General features: G+C 32.1%; 1 protein-coding gene across 2 annotated transcripts in view; it reads right to left on the bottom strand.

Moving 5' to 3' along the window:
• LOC143252726 (kazrin-like) overlaps positions 1 to 13593 on the bottom strand; it is a 75118-nt gene that overhangs the window by 36636 nt on the left and 24889 nt on the right. The window contains exons 3-4 of one of the 2 annotated variants that reach the window (XM_076505308.1): positions 10933 to 11360; positions 647 to 1288 (exon numbers count right to left, since the gene is read on the bottom strand). In XM_076505308.1, the coding sequence (XP_076361423.1) occupies positions 647 to 926 (280 nt within the window). In that variant the 5' untranslated portion in view covers positions 927 to 1288; positions 10933 to 11360. The remainder of the gene's footprint in view (positions 1 to 646; positions 1289 to 10932; positions 11361 to 13593) is intronic. The other variant, XM_076505317.1, reaches the window with a different exon arrangement.

Raw genomic sequence — 13593 nt, 5'->3', positions numbered from 1 at the left:
TTAATTTCTTGCAATTTCGTTTAAAACAATGCATACTATATAGCTAGGTATTACATAAAATAAAGTATCATAATAAATGTTTTGGGTGTAATGTGTTCATGCATTGGAGTATTGTATAGTCTTGCATGTAATGCTTGAATGAAATTATTTAAAACCGCTCACGAATTATTCCTCAACCTAATAGAACACATCTAAAGATCCTAGTCTTTCCATATTTGTTGTAATTTTCAGCCGAGCTGTGAGACTGCTGCTATCAAACTAACAGTTAGTTTTGCTCCAGTTTTCAGCTCAGCTGCTACCAAATAAACAACGAAAAAGTGCCAACCAATTAGATGTAAAACACCAGACATGCGTACCTAATAATATGCTTTAGTCAGTAAAATGCTAGCAAAAGAAAAAAGACAATTCAGTATTGCAACTGATAATGTAATTTTAAAATATTATCGTTTAATAATCTGTTTTATTTTGAATTATTTATATCACAGTTTTTATTTGGTTTATGTTACTCATGATACATTACATTTCTCAAACAGCATCTAGGACTTTGATGGCAAAGCTAATTATATGTCACTATTATTTACGTGTATAATGTCTTAATATGCCACTAGGATAAAATATTTTATTTTTTTCACAAAATGTTTCTCACCTTTACAGCGCTCACAACTGGTATAAGTTATTTTTATATCTTCAGTATTTACTTTTTCTTTGTCAGCCACATTTTTATGATGAGACATAGTTTGTTTGTCACTTATGTTCCTTACATCATTTAAAACAGATTGGCCGGAAAAGTTTGAGCTGAAGTTTGAGTTCCAATATAAAGAAGATTTAGCAGTATATTTAAGATTGCTATCATATCCAGTGCCTTGCGGCGTAGGCCTGTTACTCGTTTCAGCAGGTACGCAGGTGGTCAACGCATTTCCTGCCATATTATAAACTCTTATACTTTTTATGGTACTTGAATAGAAGCCTATTTCACCGGAAGTGTTTTCGTCAGCAAAATATCTTTAAGTCACGAAAAGTTCTCCTTGTTGAAATGACACCTAATGACGAATGTTCAGAATTTCAGACTTTCTTTCAGAAGTCGTGGTTTTGTTGTCTTCCATCGTTTTCATTATGCTTAACTGCACCACTACCATTAGGGATTGAATGAAATCCATTCTAGAAAGCCTCTCTACCGTTGCTGTTTCCATGGGGGATATTTTGATATATTATTATTAAAGAGTTCGGATTTCAGAATAAGGGACGATTTTATAAACATGGATATTCAGTGGTTCCAAAGATTGAATATCTGTAAAAACAAGAAGTTTATTGATATTACTGTGTGGAATGTTTTCCAAATATAAGCTCAATTTTTGTGTGGCTGCTTTCATACTATAACACTGTAGGAGACTCATCCAATAAAACAAATAAAATATCAAACATCACATCTGTTAGCAAGCATATACTGTTTGATGTTCCTTACAACGATATGTTACTTACACAGACAAAAAAAAAACATGTACAATATTAATATTTAGATTTTTACAGCCCTCCAGTAACGCAACGATATGTCTAAGGACTTATACCACTAGAAATTGAGCTTCGATACATGTGGTGGGTAGAGCACAGATAATCCACTGTGTAGATTTGCTCTTTAATACGATCAGCGATTGTTACATGTATAGATATATGTAAATACTTGTAATAAAGTTTGGATTAGGCACAGCACGTGAATGTTTTAGTGCTATTAGTGGGGTATAGGAGTTTTTCCAAATTCATCATCATAGCAATGTTTAATACACCTGGAAATGCAATTAAGCGATTATTTATTTTCTTGGACTCTTGGGATGAGGATGTATATATTCATACGCTAAATGAATGGAAATTCACAACATGTATAAGTAACCCATAAGCCTTTAGTATGCTCCACGCTCACGCAAGAACGATCAAACAGCTACAATTTGAAGAATTAAATATAAACCCAGCAGATGTTCAGTTTCCAGATATACAAAAGGTTATTTATCAAAGAAAATGTCAAGCAATCAGATGTTTACTACTGTACTAGCAAAATAAAGGTGAAGTAAATATGCACGCTGTGTAGTATCTTCAAACCTTTTTAAAAGGTGCAACTGGAAATCAAGGAAGTTTGAATGTAATAATGAAAGATCAGTAACAACAAATACTTTTATGTCTATCGCTTACTTTTGTAAGCAACTAAAGCTTTATTATTCTTTTGTCTTAGTATGCTACTTTTTTTTATTACCTATTATTTAAAGGCTAGATGGGGCTCCATCATCAGGGTATATTTTACAGGCTTTTCGGCTACACTCTCAGAATGTTGGGGTTGTTTGAAAGAGCAAAAAATAATGAGTTTTCTTCTAATTTTTATTTTTTTTAATTCGCGTTTTTCTTTCTGTATCTTATAATGATTTTGCTTGTAGTCAATTTCAAATCAAGTTTTTCTTATTCTTTTGTAAAAATAAACCCGTAAGAAACACATATGTAGATTTAAGTTAAAGTTGCGAAAGAAAAAAGATAAGTAAAAGGAGAAAGAATTTTCTTCCTGAATTTCAACTGACGGCTTTGATAATCAACTTAGCAGTTGTAAATTACATATATCCTTCTTTCTTGTCTACCGGTGGGTCAACGTATTTACAACGGTGCCCCTTGTTGAGACAGCAGTAAGTTTCTGGATTTACAATCCTAAAATCAGGGGTTCGATTCCCCTCGATGGACGCAGGAGATAGCCAGATATGGCTTTGCTATAAGAGAAACACATGCACAAATAATTACAACGCTAAAATCTGGAGCATAGTTCTTGTTGGACAAAGTGCAGATGGTCTATTGTGTAGCTTCACTTTAAAGCAGAGAGAAACAAACAAACCTTTTTTTATTATTAACATAATTTAATCATTAGTTGTTATTTCTGCTAAAAATAAAACAAATTCTAAAGTAGAATAATAAATCGTTAGTTAATAATTGACCTCATTCAGAGAAATAGACCAAAAGGGTGATAAATAAAGTCTTTATGTCTTTTTTTTCTGTCATGAAATAAAGAAGTCATAGTTTATAACTGTAAAGTGAAGAAGTAGTGTTTGTGCAATATTTTCTTCACCTACTTTCTTTCATACAACAACTTTATATTAGGCTTCACATTTGGCTGTTAAAGTACTCTTATAGTTATAGTGGGTTGAAATTTAGATATGAAGGACCATAAAATCTACAGTATGCTTATTTATACTGATTTAAGATTGGTCGTTTATACAATCGTTATAACAGAACTTTGCATTACTTGGAACGATGTATAAGTGGTTAAATTACCAATAAAAATGTATGATCAATGTTTAAAATGAGATAAAAAAGGGTCGCCATCTTTTCACAATAATTAAAATAAAAATTTCTTAGTATATTTTGGATTTATACTGGCTGTCAAATTGTTGGTGTTTAACAGTATTTAGGTTTTGACTGGATGTCAGAGTCATTGATATTGCACAGTAGTTACAATTTAACTGAGTGTAGTCAATATTTCACAATAATTAGGTTTTCATTGGACATCATTGTCGTCAATGTTTCTTGCTAGTTGGGATTTGATTGACTGTCAGTCATCAGTGTTTTAAATTTGTTAAATTTTGACTGGGTACAAAGATCGTCAATTAACAGTAGTTGAATATTGACCAAGTGTCAAAGTTGTTAATGTTCAATAGTAGTTAGATTTTTGACTTGATACAAATATCGTCAATTAGATATTGACTAAATGTCAAAGTTTTTAATGTTTGATAGTAGTTAGATTTTTTACTGGGTACAAATATCGTCAATTAGATATTGATTGTGTGTCAAAGTTGTTAATGCTTAAATTTTAAATATTTTCAAAATAAAAATAGAATAAATAAATCACTTGCTCTACAACCAAATTTTTTCAAATATTTTCAAAATAAGAATAGAATAAATAAATCACTTGCTCTGCAACCAAATTCTTCGTTGCAAATATAATGATACATTACATGAGTTGTATTGCAGGCATATTTGAACCTTCAAACTAACCTATAAATAAGTTATTAGATGTGTCTACCTAAATTGCTTATTTCACTCATCTATATTTATTTTGTAATCTCCATTTGGTCGATGTTCATTATTTGTTTGTTTACAATATGATTGGTTGTGTGTGTTATTTTCCGTTCGGTTTTCTTGAACCTATGTATCACTCAGTTCAAGATATGTAGGAGTAATGTCTAAACTCGGTGTGTTACCAAAGGTACTGAGACGTGACGTTTTCATCACTGATCGTGTATAAAACGATACCACATTAGGTCTCCGTATTACATTTTATGGATCTAACTTTGTGTTGAATGTTTTGAATAACTGATGAAGAACCAAGAAAAAGAACAACAACTATTTTAGTTGAAGCCACTTAAAAAAATCAGGGGCTGGCAAATATTCTTTTAAATCTTGTACAATGGCAATATAATAAAACAACTGTTTTTGAATCACAATGAAGAGCAGAACAAATAGTACAAGTAAAACCATTACACTCTACCGAACCAAGACTGGTTAGCAGAGGAACTGGCGCTACAGTTGACATTCTGTGTCAAAAGGTGTAAATCCAAATGCTAAGCTAATGGAACAGTATACTTGAAAGAGTGGTGTTAGCATCAAATTATAATAGATGTTTTAGATCAGGAATCTGGAAACCACAACATTCAACTAATAGTTTTATCAACGAAAGGGTTAACACACACACGCACAGTCATTCTACCAACGTCTCGAATGTTAAGCGCGGCACTGGATTTCTCAAATACTTATGACCAAGCCACTCACAAGACGACATTTAGTTACTATGACAACGCAAAAGAGATAATTGCTGAAACTATTTTCTTGCTTCCAATTTCTGTTTAGCCAGAGAAATTTTAAAAAACAAAACAAAAATAGGTTAAATAGATAAAAGAATAATTTGTCTAGAGATCATAAAAAAAGTTTCACTTTTATGTTTTTTACGTCCAAAACACTAAGGTTGATCCTAGATTATCTACTTATTTTTATGTTTCCTAAGACTTTTATCAAAACTACTCCCTACTGTGATTTATATAAATAAACGTAATCAGACATAGATCATAAGTATCCTAACGCTATATTAGTTGCTTACGAAATAAAGAAACAACCATTTGCGTGACTGCCAGAGAACGCATAGATAACATTTATATATACTATGAAAGGAAACTTATTGCGATATCTGTCATATATCATGCAGGAGAACAGAATTCGAATATCTGAACTAATAGGTAACATTGCATAAGCAATATGCTTGTCCCCCGAAGTCTACGGATTTACAATGCTAAAATCAGGGGATAGATTCCCTTGGTGGACTCAGCAGATGGTCCGACGTGGTTTTGCTCCAAGAAAACACACACACGTAATATGCTTAATGTGCATAACACTTTATTATTATTAAAACACAGTCTGTATTTTTGCAAGTTAACCTTTTCATGATCTCAACACCAGTTAGTGGATTATATATGCTTACCCCTGATTAGTGAAAGCTAAATCGTGTACTTTATATAACAGGAAGTTAACCCTTTCACAGTTGAATACAGCCTTTAATGGATCATATTCGCTTATCCTTGGTATAAGGACAACACCTATTGTAGACTCGCACTTGTTAAAAAAAATTCAAATTAAGTTTCTAATAATAAACCATTCCGCATATTTGTGATAATTTGAGTTGTTAAAAAGTATTTCCTGGTGAACACTTAGCCCTTTAGCTCAGTTGATAGAACACTTGTCTAGCATGCGATATATCTCGAGCTCAAATACGACGCGAGGGAGTGTATCGTGACAACGAAAACTGCTAAACTAATTGTCCCACGACCCAAACATGTGTTATAAGAATATATCGTATACTGCGAAATTTAGTAACATGACTTGTCTATTTCTGGAAGAGTTATATCCGATCCAGTGAAAACACTAAGAGATATGTTGACTTCGTGCGTATAAAAGAGAAACTGAATATCCATAACAACAAAAACATATCCGTTTTCCTGATAAAATTAACTGTCATTGCTACACGGATATCTCTCGATGACATAAGACTCTCTGAGGCAAATCCATTGGGATCAAAGTGGATTACCAGAAAGGTCGTGTTTTACATTCGCCTGGCAGTTTTATTACAGCGAAAGCTTCGAATGGGGTCCAGGTTTTCTTTATGGCAGATTTTATTTGTGGATGTTTCCTAAATTAACTCAGTTTGAGAAGTTGCAGTATGTCTAAAATAAATCATTAATGTTTGTGTATAGCACGAGTCTCAATAACAGGTTCCCAGAGCGATATCAGACGCATTAACTATAATATAACTTTCTCACTTGTGTGTTACTCGAGTTTAAGTGTAGAAATGGTGTTATAAGGTCAGGAAAACGTCCAATGTGACTGGTTTTATTTAAAAGACTTTTAATGACGCAGGAATGGAATTTTGTTTGTCATAAACACATAATCAAAATTAATGTCATGAGAGATTATTTGGTATTTCAAGGGCTATCAGGCCTGATATTCTAGGTTGGTTTATGTTACTCAAAATGAAAAATGAAAATATTTTGCATAGTCACTGACAGTATTCAAGCTGCGGTCATGGATTGACTAGCTATTTAAAATGCTTAATATACTTTCGTTGTATAAGTTCCACTAGATGGCATGGAATGTAAATAACTCGTTATTTCGCTACGCATTTTCGATAAGCATGTTTAGTAGATTATGAGTAACTATTATTGTTGCAGTTATAATTTTATCGTAAGCTTCGTAAAAGTCACTTCTTAAGATTTCATCATGACTTTTGTCAAATGCGAGTAAAATCTTTCGAACGTATTTTAATTAAAAAATCAAATATACCGATCGAGCTTTAGTTTGGTTTGTTTTGAATTTCGCGCAAAAATACACGAGAGCTATTTGCGCTAGTCGTCCCTAATTTAGCAGTGTAGGACTAGAGGGAAGACAGCTAGTCATCACATCTACCACCAACTCTTGGGCTACCCTTTTACCAACGAATAGTAGGATTGACTGTCACATTATAACGCCCCCAGGGCTGAAAGGGCGAGCATGTTTGATGTGACAGGGATTCGAACCCGCGATCCACAGATTACGAGTCGAGTGCCTTAATCACCTGGCCATGCCGGGCTCGATCGAAGTTTAGTTGCTCTAATTAAAAAAAAAAAACAAAACGCATTACTGTTTCGACTTAGGAGGTTTAATTTTCTATCTGATTAAGGAAATGAGAACTGGTGCAAAGCACTAACTCTATGAATATATTCTGTTTTAATTCCTGTTACTGAATACTCATACGTACATACCACTAACTCAGAAAATCCAAAGTTTTAACAAGCAAAACATTAATGGAAAAGTGAAGAAATAAAGAAATGTAAGTGGAACATGCTCAGATTATTTTATTGTAATAACTGCCTGTAACATGGTAAGTTTACTTCTTTGTAATAGCTTTCTACAGCAAGATCACTTTATTCTCTTAATATTAATTCTAGTTTATTTGTATGAACATTGTTTGTAACATGGTAATTGTTTTTTGTACTGTTTAAATTCAATTTGTTCTCATTCTTATAACAACTGATTTAATGATAATTATATTGAACTTGTTAATTATTTTGTTTTATTGAGTTCAGTCATTAATGTAAACCAAAATTAATACATAATTATTAAAAACTAATTTGCTCTAATTTAGGTCATCCAGTATCTGCATTTGCTATAATGATGCTTTAATTTCTTCAAATTTCTCATGCAATTTACATATATGTTTGTAAATACAAACCATCGCGTGATATAACTGCTACAGCTTAATTCAATGCATTGAAACTTCTGTTGTAAATCAGTTGTTTTTACTTAATGCCTACAAATTTATCCGCAGCAATTTTCCCGCCTAAACGTGATAGTTTAGGTTTTTTATTATGTTATGATTAACTTGTGAAATGAAAAACACCAACAATTATAACACATAAAAAGTGAAATAAAAGTGTTCTTATAACATAATTTAAGTCCAAATAAAATTTTAAACAAACTCATTCTCCTGTATTAATTTACCTATTTTTAAGAACATTAATTAATGATCTGTTGAAATATAAATTGTTACGTGATAAGGAGCAAGCTAAACGTGGTCTAGCTATTTATTAATATTTCTTCAACTTTCTAACCAGAGACATCAATAAATGTAAGAACAAGAAACTGTAACTACACTTTAAATATTCTACAGTTTTTCAAATTCTTTTCATCATTGAGATCATAGTAAATATGTCATTTTAAAACCAATGCTACTCGAATATTTTAGCAGGTAATTTTTATTTAATAAGAGTTTCTCCATAATTTTAATTCAGGATTAAAACTCTAAACCAATCTTTAATCTCTTTAAACGAGTCTTACAAGATCAACAGAAATAAAACAGATTTATCTAGTGAGATTCAGTTATAACCAGTTTCAGTTCCTGCATCTGTTACTAAGATAAGTCAATAAATCAAACTTTAATGAAAATGGAGCAAAATACATTGTAATATAGTTTAAGCCATGCAATAAGAAAAACAAGCATTGTGTGGCAATGTAATATGATGTGGGACCTGATGGCAATGAAAAAAACAGTGTAGAATATTTGCTAACAATGGGACTTGATTAGCTAAGAAGAAAAAAAAGCAGAATACTTGCTATTAATGTGACATTGATAATCCATTGTCGAATATTTACTAAGAATGAGGCCTGATGAATTGAAAAACAATGTAGAATACTTGCTAACAATAGGGCTTCATAAACTGAAAACAATATAAAATATTTACTAACAATGGGACTTCATGACATTAAAAGCAACAATGCACACACTTAATACTTATAGAACAATAATTACATACGTTTTTCACCATGATATTTATGCATGGCCCAAGACTACAATGTAATAATTAGTGTCTCGAAACACTGAAATTTATATTAATCGAATTTAAGGTCATATTTCTTTTTTTTTAACTTTATCTGAATAACTACTGGTATTTGGAGCCATGACAAAGATACAAACAAACAGAACTAATCAGAATAATTATTCCATCGGAAAAATTAATAAAAAATCTGTCGGGTTAACCTTAATAACAGAATATTTCTAAGTTATTGTTATAACTGTAACCACACTATGGATATTGTTTTTGCAAATAACTAACAAATTAAAATAAACGGTTCAACGAAAATATTTAGTAATACATAAGATTTTACCTGACCGTTGTTTATTCATACTAATAACATGTGGCATGAATGTTACAATTCACAAGTGTGAATATAACAATATTCCGATATGTTTTGAAAATAAATAGATACATTACATTGACGAGATACTGAAGTTAAAGAAACATTATTAACTACTTCTAGTTTTCTCTGAAACTTATATGTAAGTCATAAATTTTCACTGTTAGAAGTAACTTTTTTTCCAGCATGTTTTGCTTGTTGTTTTCCTTACTTGGAAAATCAAAGAGACCAACTTCTCCCTAGAAACGAATTGCTTAGAATATAAACAAAATGTAGAGAGAGAGAAGAAAACATTAACAAGTTGAACGTATTGAAAGTAGAAATTTCAGTTTTTTTTCGTCTAAGTAGAAGCGAAGAGAAGGAAGAAAACTTTGATATTGTGTAGAATGTTGAGTACAGGCGCTAAGAACCGAGAAAAAGGAATGTTTTTTTAAGGCACATTCTCACTTATTAACTGTATCATAGCTAATTCTCTTATTTCTTTTAGAATTGTAATGAAGTAAGAGATAAAGTTAGAATATAAAATCATGTGTCACAAAATGTCTGTTTGTTGTTAGGTGTAAAGATACACAGTAGAGTATCTCTGGTCTGAGCATTGCAGGAATCTAGATCCGATTTATAGCGTTATAAGCCCTTAGATTTACCGCTGAGCTATTGGGGTACGATAGATACTAAAAACAACAACAACAAAATCATACATCTGCAACGAGTAATGTTATTTATAATCATAATTAACCATATGGAATAATTCTAATTATTGGTGAAACATAAGACAAAGATCATATGAATGAAACCTTCAGCAGACAACTCTGACATTAAAGAAGTTTTCACTTTCAAACAATCGCAAACAAAAACAGTTTCTAGTGCACGAGTGAGCACACACACTCACAGACATAAGCAACTGTCCTCAATTCTGAAAACTTCACAACATTAAGACCGATTAACTTATATATAAATGTTTGTATGTGTGTTAGTATGGATTTTATGTTGAAAAATAACAAAAATTCTTTATGCTTATATATCAAGGTATTATCGGCAATAACTTGTGTTTGTTTGTTGTTAAGTGCAAAGCTACACAATGGGCTATATATGTTCTACTCATTGCGGGTATCAAACCGCCATTTATAGCACTATAAGCCCTAAAATTTACCTCTGATCCATTAAGGAGGCAACATTGATTATAAGAATATATGAATAATCCTTGGCGTCTTTGCAGCAGGTAATTACATATATATGAATATATATATATATATATGTACATAAACTATATAAATTATATATTATGAAGAAATATAACCTTTGGGTATTGATATAGAGAGTGTTAAAACAGTTACACATAGCAAGTTATATTTTCTGGGTTTATTGTAAATAAAACATCACTACTTAATTTCTGTTTATATTTCGTATGTATACGTTATTGCAGTAATTTAACAATTCAAAGAACGCGATTTATTCTTTTTTTTTTATCAAAAGAAATCCCCTCCATATGTCGCAGCCTATTAGGTAAGTTTTATGAAACTTACCTACTTAAAGGTTTCATAATAAAAATTATTTCTGAAACCGTATATTACAAAAATCACTACCTGTAGCTAATAATAAATGAAATATAGAGATTAAATAAGATAATATAGAATAACAGAATGTAGTTTAATCTACGACTTCTGTTAAGCCTTAAAATTAAAATCTCACCTTTTATAAATTATTGAATATCAGTTGAAAGTCTCAGAAATGTAAGTGCTCTTTCTCTCAAATTACTTATCAGATGTGTATAAACTACAATGTGAACATTAACATTATAGGTTTTAAATATCTTTCTTTCCTTTCGCACGCTGCACATGGTACAAAAGCCATTAATTTAGTTACAGAAAGTCAGTAGTTACCGTTCAGATCTTACATGCAGAAATATCATGGGAAAGATTAAGTCTCGCTGAGTTGACATCTGTAACTCTCTACATGAGATTCAAATGCTAGAAACTGTATTCTTCATCTTCATCCGAGATCTACTGAGTTCAATCGCGTGGAAGATCGAACTAGTGTTGTCGACAGAGAGCGAACATCCAGAAGATCCTTGGTTATTCCCGAACACCACGGAAACTGGGTAATGCTAAAACCGCCATCTAGCGAATAGTTAAAAATGTTTCTATAGTTAAATAATACGGGTGTAATATATTTTTAACATTCATTAAAGTAGAACCTTATTTTTACAGAATATTAGAGAATATTTAAAAACTTTTACTCCTTAAAGTGGTTATTAGCATAAATATTTTCTCATTTGATTGTGTATTATCAGTGCAGAAAGATAAAGTTCACCTATGTCTGACTACACAGAGTATTCTTTCAATATAGTCTTTAAAGAGGCTGTGACAAAGCATGACAAAGTTTACACTAAAACATAAAAAGTAAAGAAACAAAAACTGCTAACTATTAACTCAGATTAATAACTTACGGAGGCCCGACATGGCCAGGTGGGTTAAGGTGTTCGACTCTTAATCCGAGGGTCACGGGTTCGAATCCCCGTCGCTCCAAACATGCTCGCCTTTTCAGCCATGGGGGCGTTATAATATGACGGTAAATCCCACTATTCGTTGGTAAAAGAGTAGCCCAAGAGTTGGCGGTGGGTGGTGATGACTAGCTTTCTTCCCTCTAGTCTTACACTGCAAAATTAGGAATGGCTAGCGCAGATAGCCCTCGTGTAGCTTTGCGCGAAATTCAAAAACAAACAATAACTTACGATCATATAAGTCTGCGTACTAACAACACTAGAAACCGGGTTTCAACATCCGTGGTGGGCAAGGCACAAATAGTTCACTGTGTAGCTTTGTACTTAACTTCGGACAAACAAACAGTGAAACGTTTGTTATAGGAACAAAACTTGAGTGTGGTCAGTACGTATAACAGATGTTTTATACACGTATAAGCCTTAATCTTGTAACCTCGCTAATTTTCACTTGGGGTTTCCAACATTCTATGTGCAAGGAATTTAAATTATTTTTACAGTAGTGGTAACTGCTATGAGCTACACGCACGAAGACAGGTTTGTCTCTTGATCGATATATTCTTCATGGTGCTTAATAATGAAACTAACATGCATATGTAAAACCATATCTGCTCCGTCCATCATACTTGTGAAATAGGGACAGACCAATAAACTGGATCAACGTATGCACACAGTAGTGTGAAAATTTATTAGAACATTTAAACAATTATCAGTTTATGAGGTTTGCTCATAAAATAGCCATTGATTTGCTATAAAAATTAATTTGTAACTATTTGAAATTAATCATACAGTAAACTATTACAAAATTAGTGCACAAATAATGTACTTAATGCTAATATTTGACATCCATAATGGCTTGGAATCTTTGTGGAATTGTTATTGTGTATTTTCCTCAAAGTGTATCGTGTAATTTGATTAAATTATTCATGAAGCTGTGTCAAGAAGCTTTCTTTAGCACAGTTTATACTCGTACTTTTGTCAAAAATGGGGTCCAGCATATCTCAGTTTTGTTCTATTGGGTATAGTTCTAAAGTTTGTGGCAGTTAGACTATTTGCTGGGTATCTCCTGATGTTGTTGTTTTTTGTAGTTTTTTTTTTTTTTGCCAATAAGCGCGACATTTCGTAGAAATGTGTTTGGATCATTGTCTTCTTGAAATATAAAATCAGTTTCTTTTCAGATAATACAGCATGATGAGTTATTATACTATCGTGCTCATGCTGATCATTGGTTACATCAATTTTGAGAAGATGGACAGTATCATCCACAGTTATTGCGTCCAAAACCATCACAAAGCTTGACTGTTGTCATAACGCAGTCATTCTGCAACCCCTCATTGACTCATCGGCAAACATATACACATCAGTTGGAACCACACTGTTCAAATTTATATTCGCCTGTACCTAGTACCACTGCTCCAAAGACCAAGATAGATGACCTTTTACAAAAGTTAGTCTCAATTATATTCAACTTGTGTGGTGAGAGCTTCCTTGGTGCTATTCTTCCCCAAAGGTCACATTTCTTCAGCGTTATGAAAATAGTTTTTTTTCAAAACTTCATTTATGTGTAACTTGTTAAAGTCATCAGCAATATTTTCTTATGTTTTTTTTTTTAAACTCCTTTAACTGTTTATCTGTCCCCAGTATTGTTATTGTATATCTCTCAATGCTTTGGTTAACAGACAAAGTCTGTTGCAATTTTCTTAAATTCCAACCAAATTAATGTAAAGATTTGACTGTGACTCTGTCAAAGAGTGTTAATTATCTACATTTGGGTACTTTGATGGCAATAACACATTATATTAATTGTAAATGACAATTCCTAAAGAAATGATCGCTTATATGCCTACATGGAG

This window comes from Tachypleus tridentatus, chromosome 1 (genome assembly GCF_004210375.1).
Source record: "Tachypleus tridentatus isolate NWPU-2018 chromosome 1, ASM421037v1, whole genome shotgun sequence".
Lineage (NCBI taxonomy): Eukaryota > Metazoa > Arthropoda > Merostomata > Xiphosura > Limulidae > Tachypleus > Tachypleus tridentatus.
Note: the sequence above shows the minus strand (reverse complement) of the source record. Positions and strands in the feature narration are given on the sequence as shown.